Below are 20,152 nucleotides of genomic sequence, written 5' to 3'. Positions count from 1 at the left end.
CTAGCCAAACACTAGACTGATAAAACCTTAGGGCTAAGAGGGAAGAGATATGGGAACATATGTATATGTATAGCTGATTCACTTTGTTATAAAGCAGAAACTAACACACCATTGTGTTATATAGTATATATATGTTATATAGTATATATATGTTATATAGTATAAGTATAAAGCAATTATACTCCAATAAAGATGTTAAAAAAACAAAAACAAAAACATTAGGGCTAAAGTTCAGACCAAGATCTGGACAATCCCAAAAGGGTCTGAGCCACCTGAAATCTCGGTGACATCTTGTACAGACTGTTCTGATGTCTGACAGTTGTTAGACATGGGGGTGTGGCTCTCTATGTATCTTTAGAGTAGTTTAGAAAAAAGAAAAAATTTGTAACGCCATCATTTTCTGGGCTTCAGTATTTTCTGCCATTTTCAACTTTTTAGAACCAAATGGCACATTGGAAGACAAACATCTTCTGTTTCTAAATCGATGACCCATTTCTATTTTAAGCTTTCAGAGACTAATTCCTATTATTAAGTTAATCACCACATGGGAAGTGAGAAATCTGTCTTTTCAATTTTAAATGAGTTATAGCTGGAAAAACTGGAACATTTCTGGAGTTTGCTAATCTGTCCCAGAAGATGTGTTTCAATTTACAATCATCCAGAAATACCAGTTGACTGACCTCATGTCTCAACTCTAGTATGTAAATTGTTGAGTAGGTGACAGGGCAAAGCCAGAGGTGGCTTCTTATCTTGCAGCCTCCTTGGACCTCCATCAAAGCGCTTACCCTGTGATGATGTATGAATTGTCTGCCCAGCTGGTGCACTTGTAATTATCTTTGTGTACCTGGCACCTAGCATACCTTCAGGCAGACAGTAGGCACTAAATAAATGTTTGACAAATAAATGGAATGAATTGAATTCTTAATTTTTTCCCCTATTTTATCTGAAGATAATCAGGCCATATATCAAGGTTACAGATTTTGAAAAGAAGTCTGGTTAAACATGATGTGGTCCCCTCGCACCCACTCGCTCTTCTGCCCCACGGCAGCACAAGCACATGCGTGGGCACCAATTAGCCTTTTTGTAATCTTCTGATTTCCCAACTCTTTGGAAACGTTTTCCTGGTTCGTTTGCATTTAAATGGCAATTTCCAGCATTGTAAGGGGAAACCATTTCCCAGGCATTTGATTTGCATCCGTCCGCAAGACGCTGTGTACAAAAATGCCAAGTTATATCAACATCTGCACGTTGGCCCTGCCTTGCCTTTTAGTAGCTTATGTCTCCCAGAATCCAAAGACTTCCTTAAGACCTGCTAAGTGTTCTGTTTTGTTTTGTTTAAAAAAAGGAAGCAAAGGGGGGAACCTGTCTCTTTGTTTGAAAACAAATATCAGGTGTAGCAAAAACCATGAAATTAATGTCTCTTGATGTGCAGCCAAATCTGAGCAAAACATAAACTTTAAGTAATTAGCCCTGTGTGTGTATATGTGCACGTGCACATGACTCCATTTCTTACCTGGAACCAAAAAGAAGGGACAGAGATTTAAGGAGAAGTGCTGCTCTGCCTGAAGACTTGTTTAACGACGCAAAACACAATGTAGTTGCTTCTTTCACCGAATTATCTGGTGCAGTGGGCTTTTTCACAGTAGGTTCTTATTATGACAGAACCCACTACTACCTAGTTAATGAAGTTGCAGCCTTTGATATGAAACCTTATGAAGTTCGGTAGAGCACAGGTGAGTTTTCAGAAAGGCACACATATCACCCAATGCCACTTTACCACCACATTTAGAGGAATAGTCTACCCCCTTAGGTAGTGAGTCTTGGAGAGCAGGACCTGTGTTTCTGCTTTCATAGGCACAGCCCCGGTGAAGATGGGCCTGTCCAGATATAGCAATTGAGTTGTAGATGTGTGCAATTCAAAAATCCAACTCCATGTGGCCATTTTTTATTTACTCGGTAGCATTTTAATTAGGAACAAGGAGAAAATAAGATGCAAATTTTAATTTATTCCAGGGAGAGCAGAAACGGCACTATTGTATCGAAAATGAAAGGAAACATTCATCCATTTTTGCTTGTGTAATAAGGTAGTCTAGCAATAAAATGAGAAAACAGCAAATATTTAAAATAGGAACTAGGCGTTCGAGGCAAAACTTAACTATATTTCCATTAAAATCTCATTTAATAGTTGATTTAGAATGAAGGCACCTGAGACTGCATTTTATTAAGTTTCATTTGCTTGTGCAAAATATCAGTAAAGAATTGCTCTTCGTGTAGAAAAATACACCAATAAAATAATTCTCACTCTTCGTTTTTTTTTTTGGTTAGGATACGCAGTTTTAATTGGATTTAAGGCATTATTTTATGAGTCTTTCTTTTTTTGCCTAACCCAGCTGTTGAAAATCCTTAGGCTCTTCAAGAATATGCTCTTCTTGGTCTGAATGTTCTTTTCTTTTTCAGAACTGCCTGCTGGTTGGGAAAAGATTGATGACCCTGTCTATGGTATCTACTATGTAGAGTAAGTGCCTGTTAAAACACATTTGAGTTTGCACCCTTCTGTAATTATTTACACTTATGCTGAACAGAGTTTGCCATTGTGATAAGGCACAAACAGAATAATAATAGTAACATAATATTAATTTTATAATGAAAAAATATTCAGCAAATCTAATGATGATAAATTATATTATAAAATCCATGAGGGCAGTATTCATGTCTTCTGTTTATCACTGTATTACCAAAGCCCAACATAGTCCTGGCGTATGGCAGGTACTGAATAATAAGTATTAGTTGAATGAATGAGAAAAGCAAGGAGTCAGTACACTGAGTATGGGTTGTTTATCTTCAGGAAAAGAATCAGTTTTGCCTATTTCTTGCCCTGCTTAAGTCTGAAGTTCTCAGTAATCATTTATTTATTCATTCAGACTTTCCAGAAGGGTCAGACAGATCTAAATAATATATGAAACGCTGCCGCAATTAAGAAGGAAATTGAGAACTAGCCTAAGTGGCAAGACTGTGTAAGCCTCTTTGCCTTTACCATACCTGTGGCTCCTGTGTTCCATTTCTAAGAGTCTCAAACCCTCATCACTACCTCTTTACCATGTACCTTATTCTAGCAAGAGGCATACACTTGGTCCTTTCATCACAGTTATATATTGGTAGGATGATACTCAAAGAAAATAAAAGAAACCTAAGTGGGTAAACATTGAAAAAATGTTTTACATCATTTCCTCTGAGAAAGATGAGTAATAATAAAAGATCTTACAAAAGAAACACATGCCATATAAATGTTCTATCATCAAAATCCTACCTGCCACAATGAAGATAACTTGGAACGCTTTCTATCACTGGAACGCTTTCTATCACTCATGCTGCTAGCAATGAAAAGTTATTCGTATAATACCCTGGTGATGGAAACATATGATGCAACAATGCCAGGCCATAAAATGCTCAGCATCTTATTGTAAAAAATTACGAGTTCAACATAGCAGGTGTCTTTGGTCAATACTCACATTACCACCTCTTTACCTAACAGAAAGATTGGGAATGGGGGGCATTAGAAAGGCCAACTTGAATGCCATTTGCAGCAACATGACGCATCTAGAGATTATCATACTAAGTGAAGTAAGTCAGAAAGAGAAAGACAAATACCATATGATATTACTTATACGTGGAATCTAAAATATGACACAAATGAACCTACCTGTGAAACAGAAACAGGATCACAGACATAGAGAGCAGAGTGGTGTTTACCAAGGGGCAGGGGATCTGGGGAGGGATGGAGTGGGAGGTTGGGGTGAGCAGATGTAGCCTTTTACATATGGAATGGATAGCAGCAAAGTCCTACTGCATGGCACAGAGAACTATGTTCAGTATCCTGTGATAAACCATGATGGAAAAGAACATTTTTTTAAAAAAGAATGTATACATATATATATATGTATGTATGTATAACCAAATCACTTTGCTGTACAGCAGTAATTAACACAACATTGTAAATCAACTATACTTCAATTAAAAAAAAATTTAATTTTAAAAAATTTAAAAGAGAAAGAAAGGTGATCTTAGTCTTTTCCCTGACCCTCATAAAATTCCTCTGTGTGCCCTACAGATCATTTTTCTCCCAGATATACAGTGGGGCTCCTGTCTAATTGGGGCTTGTTTTGAGTTCTCCCTCAAATAATTTGTGCATCAAAAGAGAAAAAGAATAAATGACTAGTAGCTTTGATGGATAAAGAGACTTGGAGTGAGGGGCGAGTTGTTACCTTACCATACATTTCTCCTCCCTGTCTTCTCAGATCCATGTGCCTGTGAATGTTAGACTATATCTTAGCATGAAATGGCCTACCAGAATTAGGAAATAAACAAGTAGTCCTATAATAGGAATTAAGGGTAGTCGGTCTATCCACCCTACTTGACAAGCCTGGCTTTAAAAAATAAAGCCTGGCTTGAAAAAATATTTTGAGTTCTAAATAATCACATAATAGGAATATTTTCAAACTTCTTATGAAGTATGATTTTGATGAAGGAAAAAAGATAGGAATATGTTTATGCTTGTGTGTCTGTGTACTATGTGTGTATATACATATACATACACTAAATAGGGTGATGGCAAAAAGTATGCATTTGGATTTATATATATGTTTGTGTGTGTGTGTGTGTATTTTTATCTTGCCTTGGCCTTATTAGTTTTGGAGCCATCTGAAGTATCTGGGTCTTTGTCACTTTGAACACATCACATTTGCTTAGGTTAGCTGCATTTGGAGTCTTTTTGCCTAAGGCTTATCCTTTGAATCCTGACTCCATGCCTATTGATCAGAATAGCTGACAGATGTTGGTAGAGTCCTTCTTTTAACTTGATCGTTTGGGAAATGCTTATGCTTCCGTGAACTCTGTTGTAGAAAGTTACGCAGAATTTCTGGCATTACTTATTACAGACAACACCACATCTTCACTTTAATCTCCTTTTAAAATAATTCTATAATCGACTTCTTGTTGAATTAAAGAAACACCCTCCCGTCACGTGATTCCTTGGGCATTTGGCAGAGTCAGTGGTTATAATCCTGGGACTTGAAAGCAGGCCAGTCTGAGCTTGAATCCTCTTCACTGTTGACTAGTTCTGTTTTGTTAGGTGAGCTGTTTCTTAACTGCTCAGAAACTTCCCTTCCTTATCCATAAAATAGGAATAAAAATAGGACCTCTATCCTAGCATTTATTGAAGATTTTAAAAATAAAATGCATGTAAAGCTGGTAGCACAGTGCTTGGGACAAATAAGCAGTCAGTATATGGAAACCATTCATTTTTGTTTTTATTTGATCGTATCTTCCTAACTGTGCTTTTTGACACAAGGTGCTCAACATCTCAGACCACCTGCTTTGCTCAGGTCTAATCAAGGGACTTGGACTGATTGGCTTTTTGCTTGTGGGATGCAATGTTTCCTAACTGAATGCAATCTGCCTTCTGCTCCAGCCACATCAACAGGAAGACACAATATGAGAACCCGGTTCTAGAAGCCAAACGGAAGAAGCAGCTGGAGCAACAGCAGCAGCAGCAGCAGCAGCCAGAAGGTTCGCTCTCCCGTGATCTGTGGGCCAAGGAGCTCCGGGCAAAGCCTGGGCGCTGACACCCCCGTGTGGTCAGAACTGGCCACGGGCATCAAGTCCTTTGCCGTGCTGGGGACTGGATGTCCTGGAAGGGTGGGGAGTAATGCAGAGCCTCTGCTAGATTCCATACCCTGAACCTGGACAGCTAAAGTGGGGGGCCCAGTTGAAAAGCACCCAATCTCCACTCTAATTTAGAAAGGGGCTGCCGTTAGATTGGAGAACGTTTCTGATGGTGAAAGAACTACCTTGTGCTCAGTAGCTTTTGCACAGCACCTGGTATCTAAATCCAAACCACTTTTAGCACGTTAAGAGGAGGTGCTGGGTATGGAACTAACTTCTAATTGTAGGAACATTACATATAAGAATCAGAAAACGCTGTTAATTTTCAGTGCTTTTAAAAAACTACAAGTTTGTTCATGCTCTTCACAAAAATATGAACAATTCAGGAGTGGAGAACATATAAGTTCTCCATTTAAGCCAGTGGAGGTCCTACTGGTTCCCATCCCACTCTCAGCAATAAACACTGTGCAGAAATTTTCTGGGGATGTACAAATATTCATCTTTTTACAAAAAGTAGATCATAATTTATATATATTAATATATTATGTATTTGTTTATGTATTAGTTTTGTGACCTGTTTTTGTCACTTAAATATATTTCTTGCACAAATTTCAATGCTACTTAATATAGATTTACCTCTTTTTAACCTTTAAATTTTTTTTTAACATCTTTATCGGAGTATAATTGCCTTACAGTGGTGTGTTAGTTTCTGCTTAATAACAAAGTGAATCAGCTATACGTATACATATAGCCCCATATCCCCTCCCTCTTGCATCTCCCTCTCACCCTCCCTATCCCACCCCTCAAGGTGGTCACAAAACACTGAGCTGATCTCGCTGTGCTATGCAGCTGCTTCCCACTAGCTATCTATTCTACATTTGGTAGCGTATATATGTCCATGCCACTCTCTCACTTCGTCCCAGTTACCCTTGCCCCTCCCCGTGTCCTCAAGTACATTCTCTACATCTGCGTCTTTATTCCTGTCCTGCCCCTAGGTTCTTCAGAACCATTCTTTTTTTTTTAGATTGCATATATATGTGTTAGTATACGGTATTTGTTTTTCTCTTTCTGACTTACTTCACTCTGTATGACAGACTCTAGGTCCATCCACCTCACTACAAATAACTCTGTTTCGTTTCTTTTTATGGTTGAGTAATATTCCATTGTATATATGTGCCACCTCTTCTTTATCCATTCATCTGTCAGTGGACACCTAGGATGCTTCCATGTCCTGGCTATTTTAAATAGTGCTGCCATGAACATTGTGGTGCATGACTCTTTTTGCATTATGGTTTTCTCTGGGTATATGCCCAGTTGTGGGATTGCTGGGTCGTATGGTACTTCTATTTTTAGTTTTTTAAGGAACCTCCATACTGTTCTCCATAGTGGCTGTATCAATTTACATTCCCACCAACAGTGCAAGAGGGTTCCCTTTTCTCCACACCCTCCCCAGCATTTATTGTTTGTAGATTTTTTGATGATGGCCATTCTGACCACTGTGAGGTGATACCTCATTGTAGATTTGATTTGCATTTCTCTAATGATTGGTGATGTTGAGCATCCTTTCATGTGTTGGTTGGCAATATGTATATCTTCTTTGGAGAAACGTCTGTTTAGGTCTTCTACCCATTTTTGGTTGGGTTGTTTGTGCTTTTGGTAATGAGCTGTATGAGCTGCTTGTATATTTTGCAGATTAATCCTTTGTCAATTGCTTCATTTGCAAATATTTTCTCCCATTCTGAGGGTTGTCTTTTTGTCTTGTTTATGGTTTCCTTTGCCGTGCAAAAGATTTTAAGTTTCATTAGGTCCCATTTGCTTATTTTTGTTTTTATTTCCATTTCACTAGGAGATGGGTCAAAAAGGATCTTGCTGTGATTTATGTCATAGAGTGTTCTGCCTATGTTTTCCTCTAAGAGTTTTATAGTGTCTGGCCTTACATTTAGGTCTTTAATCCATTTTGAGTTTATTTTTGTGTATGGTGTTAGAGAGTGTTCTAATTTCATTCTTTTACATGTAGCTGTCCAGTTTTCCCAGCACCTCTTACTGAAGAGGCTGTCTTTTCTCCATTGTATATTCTTGCCTCCTTTATCAAAGATAAGGTGACCATATGTGGGTGGGTTTATCTCTGGGCTTTATATCCTGTTCCACTGATCTATATTTGTATTTTTTTGCCAGTACCATACTGTCTTGATGACTGTAGCTTTGTAGTATAGGCTGAAGTCAGGGAGCCTGATTCCTCCAGCTCCGTTTTTCGTTCTCAAGATTGCTTTGGCTCTTCAGGGTCTTTTGTGTTTCCATACAAAGTGTGAAATTTTTTGTTCTACTTCTGTGAAAAATGCCATTGGTAGCTTGATAGGGATTGCATTGAATCTGTAGATTGCTTTGGGTAGTATAGTCATTTTCACAATGTTGATTCTTCTAATCCAAGAACATGGTATATCTCTCCATGTGTTTGTATCATTTTATCTTCCAGGTCACTTATCCGTTCTTCTGCCTCTGGTATTCTGCTATTGATTCTTTCTAGAGAATTTTAAATTTCATTTATTTTGTTGTTCATCATTGTTGGCTGTTTTGTTCTTTTAGGTCCTTGTTAAACGTTTCTTGTATTTTCTCCATTCTATTTCCAAGATTTTGGATCGTCTTTACTATCATTACTCTGAATTCTTTTTCAGGTAGACTGCCTATTATACTCTTCATTTGTGTGGTCTGGTGGGTTTTTAGCTTGCTCCTTCATCTGCTGTGTGTTTCTCTGTCTTCTCATTTTGCTTAACTTACTGTGTTTGGGGTCTTCTTTTTGCAGGCTGCAGGTTCATAGTTCCTGTTGTTTTTGGTGTCTGCCCCCAGTGGCTAAGGTTCGTTCATTGGGTTGTGTACGCTTCCTGGTGGAGGGGACTAGTGCCTGTGTTCTCGTGGATGAGGCTGGATCTTTCTGGTGGGCAGGACCACGTCCGGTGGTGTGTTTTAGGGTGTCTGTGACCTTATTATGATTTTAGGCAGCCTCTCTGCTAATGGGTGGGGTTGTGTTCCTGTCTTGCCAGTTGTTTGGCAAAGGGTGTCCAGCACTGTAGCTTGCTGGTCGTTGAGTGGAGCTGGGTCTTAGGGTTGAGATGGAGATCTCTGGGAGAGCTTTCACCATTTGATATTATGCGGAGCCAAGAGGTCTCTGGAGGACCTATGTCCTGAACTTGGCTCTCCCACCTCAGAGGCACAGCCCTGACACCTGGCTGGAGCCCCAAGACCCTGTCAGCCACACAGCTCAGAAGAAAAGGGAGGGAAAAAAAGAAAGAAGAAAGAAGGAAGGAACGAAGGGAGGGAGGGAGGAAAAGAAAAGTTATTAAAATAAATTTTTTTTTTAAAAATAAAAAGTAATTTGAAAAAAGGAAGAAGAGAGCAACAAAACCAAAAAAACAAATCCACCAATTATAACAAGCGCTAAAAACTATACGGGAAAAAAAAAAAAAGACAGAACCCTAGGACAAATGGTAAAAGCAAAGCTATACAGAAAAAATCACAGAAAGAAGCATACACACTCACAAAAAGAAAAAAAGGAAAAACAAAAAGATTATCTATATATTAAAAAAAACGAAGAGAGCGACCAAATCAATAAACAAATCTACCAATGATAATAAACTCTAAATACTAAACTACGATAAACATAAAAGCAGAAACAAATTAGATGCAGAAAGCAAACCCCATGTCTACAGTTGCTCCCAAAGTCCACCACCTCAGTTTTGGGATGATTCGTTGTCTATTCAGGTATTCCGCAGATGCAGGGTACATCAAGTTGATTGTGGAGATTTAATCTGCTGCTCCTGAGGCTGCTGGGAGAGATTTCCCTTTCTCTTCTTTGTTCGCACAGCTCCTGGGGCTCAGCCTTGGATTTGGTCCTGCCTCTGCGTGTAGGTCGCCTGAGGGCGTTCCTACAGACAGGACAGGGTTAAAGGAGCAGCTGATTCGGGGCCTCTGGCTCACTCAGGCCAGGGGGAGGGAGGGGTACGGAGTGCGGGGCGGGCCTGCAGCGGCAGAGGCCGGCGTGACATTGCACCAGCCTGAGGCGCACCGTGTGTTCTCCCGGGGAAGTTGTCCCTGGATCACGGGACCCTGGCAGTCGTGGGCTGCATGGGCTCCCGGGAGGGGAGGTGTGGAGAGTGACCTGTGCTCGCACACAGGCTTCTTGGTGGCGGCAGCAGCAGCCTTAGCATCTCATACCCGTCTCTGGGGCCCGTGCTGATAGCCGCGGCTCGCGCCCGTCTCTGGAGCTCGTTTAGGTGGCGCTCTGAATCCCCTCTCCTCGCGCACCTTGAAACAGTGGTCTCTTGCCTCTTAGGCAAGTCCAGGCTTTTTCCCGGACTCCCTCCCGGCTAGCTGTGGTGCACTAACCCCTTCAGGCTGTGTGCACGCCGCCAGCCCCAGTCCTCTCCCTGGGATCCGACCAAAGCCCGAGCCTCAGCTCCCAGCCCCTGCCCACCCCAGCGTGTGAGCAGACCAGCCTCTCGGGCTGGTGAGTGCTGGTCGGCACTGATCCTCTGTGCAGGAATGTCTCTGCTTTGCCCTCTGTACCCCTGTTGCTGTGCTCTCCGCCGTGGCTCCGAAGCTTCCCCTCCGCCACCTCCCGTCTCCGCCCGCGAAGGGGCTTCCTAATGTGTGGAAACTTTTCCTCCTCCACAGCTCCCTCCCAGAGGTGCAGGTCCCATCCCTATTTTTTTGTCTCTGTTTTTTCTTTTTTCTTTTGCCCTACCCAGGTACGTGGGGAGTTTCTTGCCTTTGGGGAGGTCTGAGGTCTTCTGCCAGCGTTCAGTAGATGTTCTGTAGGAGTTGTTCCACATGTAGATGTGTTTCTGATGTATTTGTGGGGAGGAAGGTGATCTCCATGTCTCACTCCTCCGCCATCTTGAAGGTTTCCTACCTTGTAATTTTTAATGACTGCATATTATTCCCTTTTATGAATCTCTGCACTTCATTTAGCCATCTGTTTATTAATAGATGCTTAGGTGTTTCCTCATTTTTCATTGCAATCTTTAAAAATAATAGGCTTAGTACCCCTTCAATGTAATAAGTGAATATCAGGTATATGTATATCAAGTATAATACTTCTCTTATTATAATATTGAATATAATAAATATAGACCATAGCATGGAAGTTGGCAAACTTTTTCTGTAAATGGCCATATAATAAATACTGTAGGCTTTGCTATTCATACAGTCTCTATTAAAACTGCTCACCTCTGCCCGTATGGTATGAAAACAGCTACAGACTATATGTAAACAAGTGGACATGGCTGTTTCAGTAAAACATTATGTGTGAACACTAAAATTTGAACCTCATGTAATTTTCATGTGTTACAAAATATTCTTTTTAGATTTTTTCAATCATTTAAATATGTAGAAACCATTCTTGGCTTACAAGCTTTATAAAAATAGACATTAGGACCAGTTTGGCCTATAAGTCATAGTTTGACAACCACTGCCATAGACCGTATTTTAGAGAGAGTGTGTTTGTATGTGTCTATGTGTGTGTGAGTATACTTACCCATTGAAAAGGTCTCCTTTCTACCTTAATCTCTTTCTATTTAAAACTTTTTAAAAAATTTTTTATGAGTTTGGGGAATGGGAGTGTACAATTGATATATGAGTGTTAAAATTGATGTACATATACATCATTAGCTTAGCTGGAAAAGTGACTTTGGGGTAGATCTCAAGGGTCACTCGTAGTGGGTTGTTTCTGGGCCTCCAAAGTGAGTACGACTTAGGACTGAGGAGTTTTAGTAATGGGTCCCATTTGGGTTTGAGAGATGATAGGGGATCTCACCTTAGTAAACTGCTACAATCCACCTTCACTGCCCAAGACAAGCAGGCTTCAGCAGCCCAAGCTAGGTCTAAATTGCATTAGAGAAGTTTCTCCCATACTGGGCCAGCTTTAGTTAACTCTGTATCTTTCCTGATATTTTTTACTTGGTCTCACTTTGTACTCTCCAGCTAGAGAGAGCTGGAGATTTGATGAGTTGTATTTTTATTGGTTGTATTTCTGTCCTCAAAGATCTTAGGAGAAAGCGACAGAAACACACACACACACACACACACACACACACACACACACACACACACACACACACACACACGCACACAGTGGGAGGGACCTTATTATCCTTAACACAGAGTGGGGTTAGGTACCAGTTTCTTTTCATTCGAAGCTCTCTGCTTCTGGTTTTATAGGTTTGGGTAGTTTTATAATGAAGAAGAAGGTGAATCCTAAGTAAGGCGACCTACGTAAGTAATCTTAAGTAAGCAAATGGAAGGAAAAACAGCAAACTGTTTCTTGTCTTCTTGTAGAATGGACAGAAGATCATTCATCGCTCGTGCCTCCTATTATTCCAAACCACCCCCCAAGCAATCCGGAGCAGGCCAGAGAAGCTCCACTTCAGGGTAAAGTGTTTTTATAATTGCATCCTAATTTGGCTCAAAATTTTAACTTTTTTAGAGAAACTTTAAAGAGTGGAATCTTGTAACACCCAAGTCATTCCAAAGAATTGTTCCTAGACAGTTCTTTGTTGTGGGCTGTCCTGTATGTATTGTAGGACACTGAGCAGTGTTCCTTGCCTCTACCCACTAGGTGCCAGGAGAATCCCTCCCACTTTGTGACAAACAAGTCCCCAGATATTGCCAAATGCCCCTGGGGGGGGGGGGGGGAAATCATCTTAGAGTTGTGAATCCTTGATTTCGAGACCACAGATATTTAATATTGTGTTAAATAAGATACACTGAAAATTCAGCACTAGATATTTCAAGATTCTAGTCAACGTATTTGCTTTTGACTAAGATTTTCTTGTAAATGTAAAGTGGTTTGATATTATTGTGTTGTAAACTCTAACCCCTATTCTTGCTGCAGTTTGGGCTTTATGCATGTTTACATCGCTTCACTGGGTCTCACTTATTTACATTCACAAGTAGTATGCATCCCCTACAGAGATTCCTTTTTGAAAATTGGAAGCTCCAGAATCTTGCTACTTTCAGGCCTCATTACTCTTAAGGGATAGAAAAGGTTTGGGGGTTTTTTGTTTAGTTTTTTTCTTTTAAATAAAAAAAATAGAACAAGCAGCATATTTGATAGGGTTGGGGAGTTTGTGTTACAGAACCATGAAAAAAACTGTAAAATTTGTGTTCCTTCTCTCAACATTTTAAAAGAAATAAATAATTGTGCCAGACATTAAAAGATAAGTAGAATAACTCTTTTCCCTAATTTTCATTCCTCCATTGTAATTTTCATAAGAAAAATTGTTTCCCTTTTAGCTGATATTGTCATGAGATTGGTATTAATATCAACTTATGTAAAATAATTTCATACTTTTCTATGATGTTAATGGTTTTAATACAGATAGAACATAGAAGATAATAACATATTAATTCATATCAACATGATTGGGGCCTGCTTTGTATTTTTTTAAATATGAAATTCCTCTGTGGCCTCATGTTGTCTTATTTTCCTGCTCATGGTAAGTTAGCTACACTAACTTTTCAGTTCCTTGAACCTCTTTTCAATTCCTTAAATCAGCAAAACTATGGACCACATCAGGGCCTTTGCATATGCTGTTCCCTGTGTGCAGCTGTCTTTTCCTCCCACTCTTTGCTTTGCTAACTTCTACTCATCTAAGGTTTTTGCTGGATTCCCCTGTCTTATTCACTCTTCCCATCCTAAACTTCTTATTTCTAGAATTTAACTGTTGATAATTAGTGTTTATTTGTGTTTAATTATCTAACAATAGTTTCCTCTTCAGACTTTAAATCCTATGGAGGCAGGAGACTGGTTTTATTTCCCACTGGGGGATACCGCGAACTAGACCTAGTCGCCTCTGCTAAATTTATTATTGTGTGAAACAACGTATGTACATCCATGATAACCAGCCTAGCTTCCTTAAAGAATTGTCTTAGAGATTAAATCAATTAAAGCTTTAAAGTTTCAGGTTCTGGGTGCCACATGCTTAGTGCACCAGCTGAGTTAAGAGTCCACATGGAATTGATCTCTATTAGGAACTTTATCTCAGATTCTTCTCTTGTTTTAGGCCTTTCTTTCCTTTTCTTTTTTACTTTAGTCCTCTAGGCTCCCATAGTGGTTAGGGTTTGGGAGAGGCTCACTGAACTCCCTGTGGGAACTAGTCATTATTCTTAAAACCCTTCTACTCCATAGTCTCTACATTGATTCTTGTCTTTCACATATAGTCATATCTTTGGAATATAATGGATACAGAAGCCAGTTTAAATCCATACCCTTTGACTCCAAGCTGCAATTGTGAGAAACATTAAATTGGATATTATCATCATAGGTTACAACTCTGAGTTCCCTGCCTGCTGGTTAAGCATCCTGGTCTATGTTCCTGACAGTACTCTCAGGAAGAAGCTGTATAGCTAATAGGGTTAGATTGTTTGATATTAATTTTGCTAAGTTCACTGCTCAACTAAACTTGCTTCTGATCAAGAGTGTACTTCTCATCCCAGCAAATGATAATTTTAAAGAGATCTGCTCTTGGGAAATCTCTCCATCTTCCACCTTAATACTCAGGGAGAGATTTTTGTAGCTGCCCGTTTACCCCACCCACTTCACCACCACCATCATCAAAATAATAGCCTACATTTATTGAGCTCTTTTATGCAGCAGCCACCTCCCTAAGCACTTTACCTATGTTATCTGTCCACAGTTCTTCCTTACAACCATCATGTGAATGTTGAGGTTGGTACCCTCATTACCTCCACTTATGCATCCGACCCTCAGGCAGAGAGACGTTTAGTAACTTGCCCAAAGCCACACAGCCAGGAAGTAGTAGAGCACAGATTTGAACCCTAGCTGTCATTAGGAACAGCTTAGCTTTTGGCTAACACCTTTTTGTTGTAGTTTTTTGTGGGTTACTTCATTGCATAGTCTCAATGTGTGCCATCCAGTTTGGCTGCTACTGGCTATGTGATACCAGTTAAATTCAAGTTCATTACAATTAAAAACTCAAAAATTCAGTTCCTCGGTTCCACTAGCCATGTTTCAAGGGCTCAAGAGCTGCGTGTGACCAGCAGCTGCCATGTTGGACAGTGCAGATACAGAGCATTTCCTGCGTCACAGGACGTGCTCTTGGACAGCACTAGTGTAGGGTATTCAAACAGTATTACCAAGAATAGTGCAGCTTGGCAGAGAAGCAAGCACCTATGGTTTATTCAGGAATAGATGTTTGGGCCGAGACCCAGAAGATCCTGATTCAGTGAGTCCAGGGCAGCCCCTACATCTTTAAAAAGTTGCCCAGGTGGTCCTCACACATAACCACATCTACAAGTGGTGACTAGTAAAGAGATTAGCATCGCTTAGAAAATGACACGTGCCACAGGGCTGCAGCAGAGAGCTCCACATTCCACTGCTTGTGGGTAGAAAAGCATTTCTTTTCCAAAACTACAATAACTGATGATCTACCCATACATAAAATGTAATAAAATGTGCATAAATGTGAAACCCTCTGATCTTCCCTCCCTAGTTAAGTGTTGAAACAGGAAGTCAGTGGTGTAATTTCAATGTCTTCTTCATGTCTCTTAAGCTGAAAACATTCTGAGCTCAAAATACGCTAATGGCTTTAAAACATTTCATTCAGATAATCTGCCAGATACATTTTTACATTTTCTAACTTTGCCTATAATCAGGGTGGGAAACTTACACACTCAACCACCTCTTTCTGCCTTCTCAACGACACGTTAAATCTCATTTCTTTGCGTTGTTGTTCATTCATTCATTCAGCACACGTTTTTGGAGCACATACAATGAAACAGGCCACGTTCTACACACTGGATATACAAGCAGAAATCCCTATGGGGTTTCCATTTTAGTGTTGTATGGGTGGGCATGTGCAGTGCCCCTCCTGCAAGGGGCTGGGGAGAGGGAGACAAAACCCCCAACCAATAAGTAAGATGTATACTGCGTGGGATGGTGGTAAATGCTAACAACAGAAATGAAGCAGGTAAGGGGGATTGTGAATGTTGAAGGAGGTATTGCAGTTTTTAATACGGTGGACAGAGAAAGCCTCACTGAGAAGGTGATGCTATTGATGTCTTTGCATAAGTGAAATACATTTCCCTTCGAGCTCGCCCTAGTAGCCTCTGCCTCAAGAATGTCTGCTATTCACATATCCCAAAAAGGAAAATTTGGGGGTTATCTCAACGGTCCTCGATTTTCCATCTAGTAATTACCATAGCAACTGTTTCAGTACAAGCCCTGGCTGCGCTTGACATCACCTCCCTGGCGCTCTGGCAGACGACTTCGCATGGTGAATCCTGCTAGGTCTCACCTTTCATTAGCCACGGTGACAGGGCTGTAGTTTGTCATGCTTCCCACCAGCCTTGGGACTGCTGTAGAGAGGAGGAGGTGAGTGAGCAGACCTGTGACTCCAGGCAATTTAAAACAGCCTTCTTAAGAGCCAGAAACTTTTGAAGTGTGCAATTAAAGATTGTATGTATGCCCAGAGACCTTTTAAAAAAGATACAGCTAACCAAAAATAACTTTCCTTCCTGGGTGCCAGCCTGGTAGTACAGGGGTATATAGAGACATGGAGACTTTTTCTCCTGTTCGTTTGTTTTATTATTTTTTAATTTTTATTTATTTATTTATTTGTATAACATTTTTGATAGAAAAGAAATAGGGCATGTGGAGAAGCTGTGGTCAGGGCGGGAGATGGGAAATATAATTAGGAGAGTTGAAAGAGTCTGAGCATAGAATGATGTTCACTCCCCGGGGTAATCAGGGAAATTCCAATGAGCTTCTTAATTACAGAGAAATGCCCAAACCCAAAATAAAATTTTGGGTTTGTGTACAAAATGTTATTTGTGAATGTTATCAAGAAAACTCAATAAATCCTTAGGTAGCATGTTTGGAAGCTGTATATCTATTAATTTATTTTAAACAAGACAACTGAATTTGGAGCCATCTGGCTCTTGTTACTGTTTTGTTTAGTTCAGGTTTTTTTCTTTTTCCTTAAATATTCTAAGCCACATGTCCTAAACGTTTTTTAAATATTAAGTTTTAGCAGCAGACATATCTAGGCAATTCCACAAATTGTTAAACGATGCAAATGAACAGGAAAAATCAGGTGAATTTTAGAATTCAATTCACAGTAGAGTTATGACTCTTTAATTTTTAATATAGTGATTCTCCATTTTTATCAAGTTATTCTTTGTGACTCTACTATGTCTCCTAGTATTATCTATTTAGTTTGAGAATGAATTTTCTGTTTGTCTGAAAGCTAAAGTTTTTGCTTAATTGGTTTTATAAGTGGAGGCCAAGCACAGGGCAATATATTGGAAGCCATACTGGAAAATATAAACGATGACAAAACAGAAGACACCAAGCAAAGACCCGCTCCTCTTTCTCTGAAGAACTTCACGTAGCTTGTTGTCAGACTACATGAACTAAAACTAGGGATCCATGTCAGACGATGGACACCAATGTCATCCTTCTCTTACATTTTCTTTTGGATCTTTGTGCTGACACACTATGTACCCTAGCCCCCTCCTTACACAAAGGGGCCTAGGAACTCCCTTAGTACTGAAATCAAGAGAGGACTTTCTTAGGGCACCTTTGTGCCCACATGCCCCAGCACAGGAGCTTGGAGAAGTTATCTCTAAGTTCTTATCATTTCTTAGTTAATTCATCTTTTCACTCCTGGTGATGTTCCTTACACATTTCTTGTTTTAATCCAGGCAAACCCTTTTTTACACGAAACCCTTCAGAGTTGAAAGGCAAATTCATTCACACGAAGCTGCGGAAAAGCAGTCGTGGCTTTGGCTTCACGGTCGTTGGAGGGGATGAGCCTGACGAGTTTCTGCAGATCAAGAGCTTGGTCCTAGATGGTCCCGCCGCGTTGGACGGCAAGATGGAAACAGGTATGAGACACCACATGGTCCTGTGTGGTCAGGACCAGATGACACCATGATTTCATAAGTTTGTAAGTGTCCTTTAGAAACTTGGCGAATGAACAAGGTTCCTGCACTAAGTAAATGCGTTCCCTGGTATAAATGAAAAGCTTTGAAGCATTTTAACATTTCCCCATTTTGGGGAACTGTTAGGGTGCTGTTGAGTACAGTAAGGCAGTAATTTACTAAAAATGTAGATCCATTTGAATAAATGATTCTCACCTTGGTTTTTTATAGTGAGAATTTTTTTCAGAAGAAAGCTCCAATGTTCTTTCAATGATCATTATATTCTCATTAGCAGGGAAGACACTAGATGCTACAAAAATGCCTGATTAGCATAACATAACTAATAGAAGCAGTCTCTTTGTGCTTTACGGTACTACCCCCAAACAGTTTCAGTTCAGCTTCCTATTGGTAGGATTTGATAGTATAAAATTGGTATAACTTTTCTGGGCACTGTTTTTTTAACCGTCAACTCTTTTGCAGGAGATGTGATTGTGAGTGTGAACGACACCTGTGTTTTGGGACACACACACGCACAAGTTGTGAAAATCTTCCAGTCCATTCCCATCGGTGCCAGCGTGGACCTTGAACTCTGCCGAGGTTATCCATTGCCTTTTGACCCAGATGACCCCAACACGAGTTTAGTGACCTCTGTGGCCATTTTGGATAAAGAACCAATTATTGTGAATGGGCAAGAGACCTATGACTCGCCGGCTAGTCACAGTAGTAAAACAGGCAAAGTCAATGGCATGAAGGACGCCAGGCCAAGCAGCCCTGCAGACGTGGCTTCAAATGGTTCCCATGGTTACCCCAATGACACTGTCTCTTTGGCTTCCTCCATAGCCACTCAGCCAGAACTCATAACTGTTCATATAGTCAAAGGGCCAATGGGCTTTGGTTTTACTATTGCGGACAGTCCTGGAGGTGGCGGCCAAAGAGTGAAACAGATTGTCGACAGTCCAAGGTGCCGAGGCCTGAAGGAAGGGGATCTTATAGTGGAAGTTAACAAGAAGAACGTGCAGGCTCTGACTCACAACCAAGTTGTGGACATGCTGATCGAATGTCCAAAGGGAAGTGAGGTCACATTGTTAGTGCAACGAGGAGGTATGTAGATTTATTATCTTTCATTGTTTTTAAACCCAAATCCATTATTGTACTTACTGGTTATCAGGTAGCTACTTGGGGCTTTCTGCATGTCTGTTCCTTTAAGATCATTTTTATTTAAATATTGGGAAATGCATTCAAAATGCCTTCTGATTTCTCTAAATGCTAGCCTCTTTAGAATAAAGGTTATGTTTATACTTTATGTATTTATACAAAGGGACATGCAGCTAGAGTGATACTGTTACCGAAAGTGGGGTCTGGCTGCTTGCCACTCAAAAGCTAATAAAGAGGCAAGCTTGGTGGAAAGGAAAGTTTGTTTTATTTCAGAGGCGGGCAACCTGGGGGGAGGGGGGACTCATGTCCAAAGGCCAGTTCCCCCGCAGCAGACAGTCAGTGGGCAAGAGTTTTTATAGCCAGAGGGAGAGGGTTACAATGCAGAAACAGCACAGTCAGCTCTGACAGTCATCTTGAAATTGGCCAAGCAGTGGTCTGATCAGTGTCATCTTGATTGTTTCAAGTACAGTTAGTCTTCAGTTCCAGGGTCGGTTTGTTCCCGTTTCTTTGAGACCAGTTCTCAGAATTGTGGCAGCTTCTGTCATGGCTGCAGTCTGGTCATCATGTAGTTAATTTCTTCCACCTGGTGTGGGTTTCTGTATCTACAAACCAGCTCAAAGGATATGGCTATGAATGTTTAGCCCTTGAGAAGGAACTAAAGGTCCCTGACTTTGCTTAATGACTAAACTGTTATTATTTGGTTCTGTTTGACTGTTTTCCTTAGCTTCTGCATTTTCTCACTTCTCTGATTAAACTTATTCTTTGAGTAAAGTTTTTCAATAGACAAAGGTGGAGGACATGGTCGGGAAAGGACCATAGGGTCCTGCTCTGTTTCAGTACCTTTAAATGTAAATCAGACTGTGCTTTTTAAAACCCATTAAGCTTTGAAAACCTTTATCTTTTAATTCTCCTGAACCTGGTCGACACAGTGTGCATGCAAAACGTGGCTCTCGGCCACTCTTCCAGCCTCGTCTCACACTCCTGTCCCTTCCTCACCGTGCTTGGCCACCTGGCTTCTTTTCTGTAGTGCCTTCACTACTCTAAGCCCTTCTGTCTCAGGGCCTTTGCACTTTCTGTTTCCACTGCTTGGAAGACTCTTTTCCCCAGCTCTTCCCTTGGCTGGCTCGGTCTCATTCAGGGCTCCTCCTGAGAGAGGGCTTCTCTGATTACTTATCTAAAGTCGCACCCAGCACTCCTATGTAATCTCTGCTGCATCACCCCATTTCTTAATAGCTTTTATTATGATCATTATTATCCCAAGCCATTGTTTTATATATTTACTTATTTTTCTTTGTTCCTCTCTCTTTTTATTGGAGTATAGTTTTTAAAATTTTTATTGGAGTATAGTTGATTTACAATGTTATGTGAGTTTCAGGCATACCGCAAAGTGAATCTGTTA

The 20,152-nt window shown here is 40.4% G+C and overlaps 1 protein-coding gene across 20 annotated transcripts in view; it reads left to right on the top strand.

Annotated features, from left to right (window-relative positions):
- Window positions 1-20,152, top strand: part of MAGI1 (membrane associated guanylate kinase, WW and PDZ domain containing 1) — a 618,838-nt gene that overhangs the window by 518,330 nt on the left and 80,356 nt on the right. For all 20 annotated transcript variants that reach the window (XM_079934992.1, XM_079935000.1, XM_079935007.1 and 17 more), the window contains 5 exons: window positions 2,458-2,515; window positions 5,468-5,565; window positions 11,992-12,084; window positions 17,380-17,562; window positions 18,079-18,699. In XM_079934992.1, the coding sequence (XP_079791118.1) occupies window positions 2,458-2,515; window positions 5,468-5,565; window positions 11,992-12,084; window positions 17,380-17,562; window positions 18,079-18,699 (1,053 nt within the window). The remainder of the gene's footprint in view (window positions 1-2,457; window positions 2,516-5,467; window positions 5,566-11,991; window positions 12,085-17,379; window positions 17,563-18,078; window positions 18,700-20,152) is intronic.

This window comes from Stenella coeruleoalba (genome assembly GCF_951394435.1).
Source record: "Stenella coeruleoalba genome assembly, chromosome: 10".
Lineage (NCBI taxonomy): Eukaryota > Metazoa > Chordata > Mammalia > Artiodactyla > Delphinidae > Stenella > Stenella coeruleoalba.
Note: the sequence above shows the minus strand (reverse complement) of the source record. Positions and strands in the feature narration are given on the sequence as shown.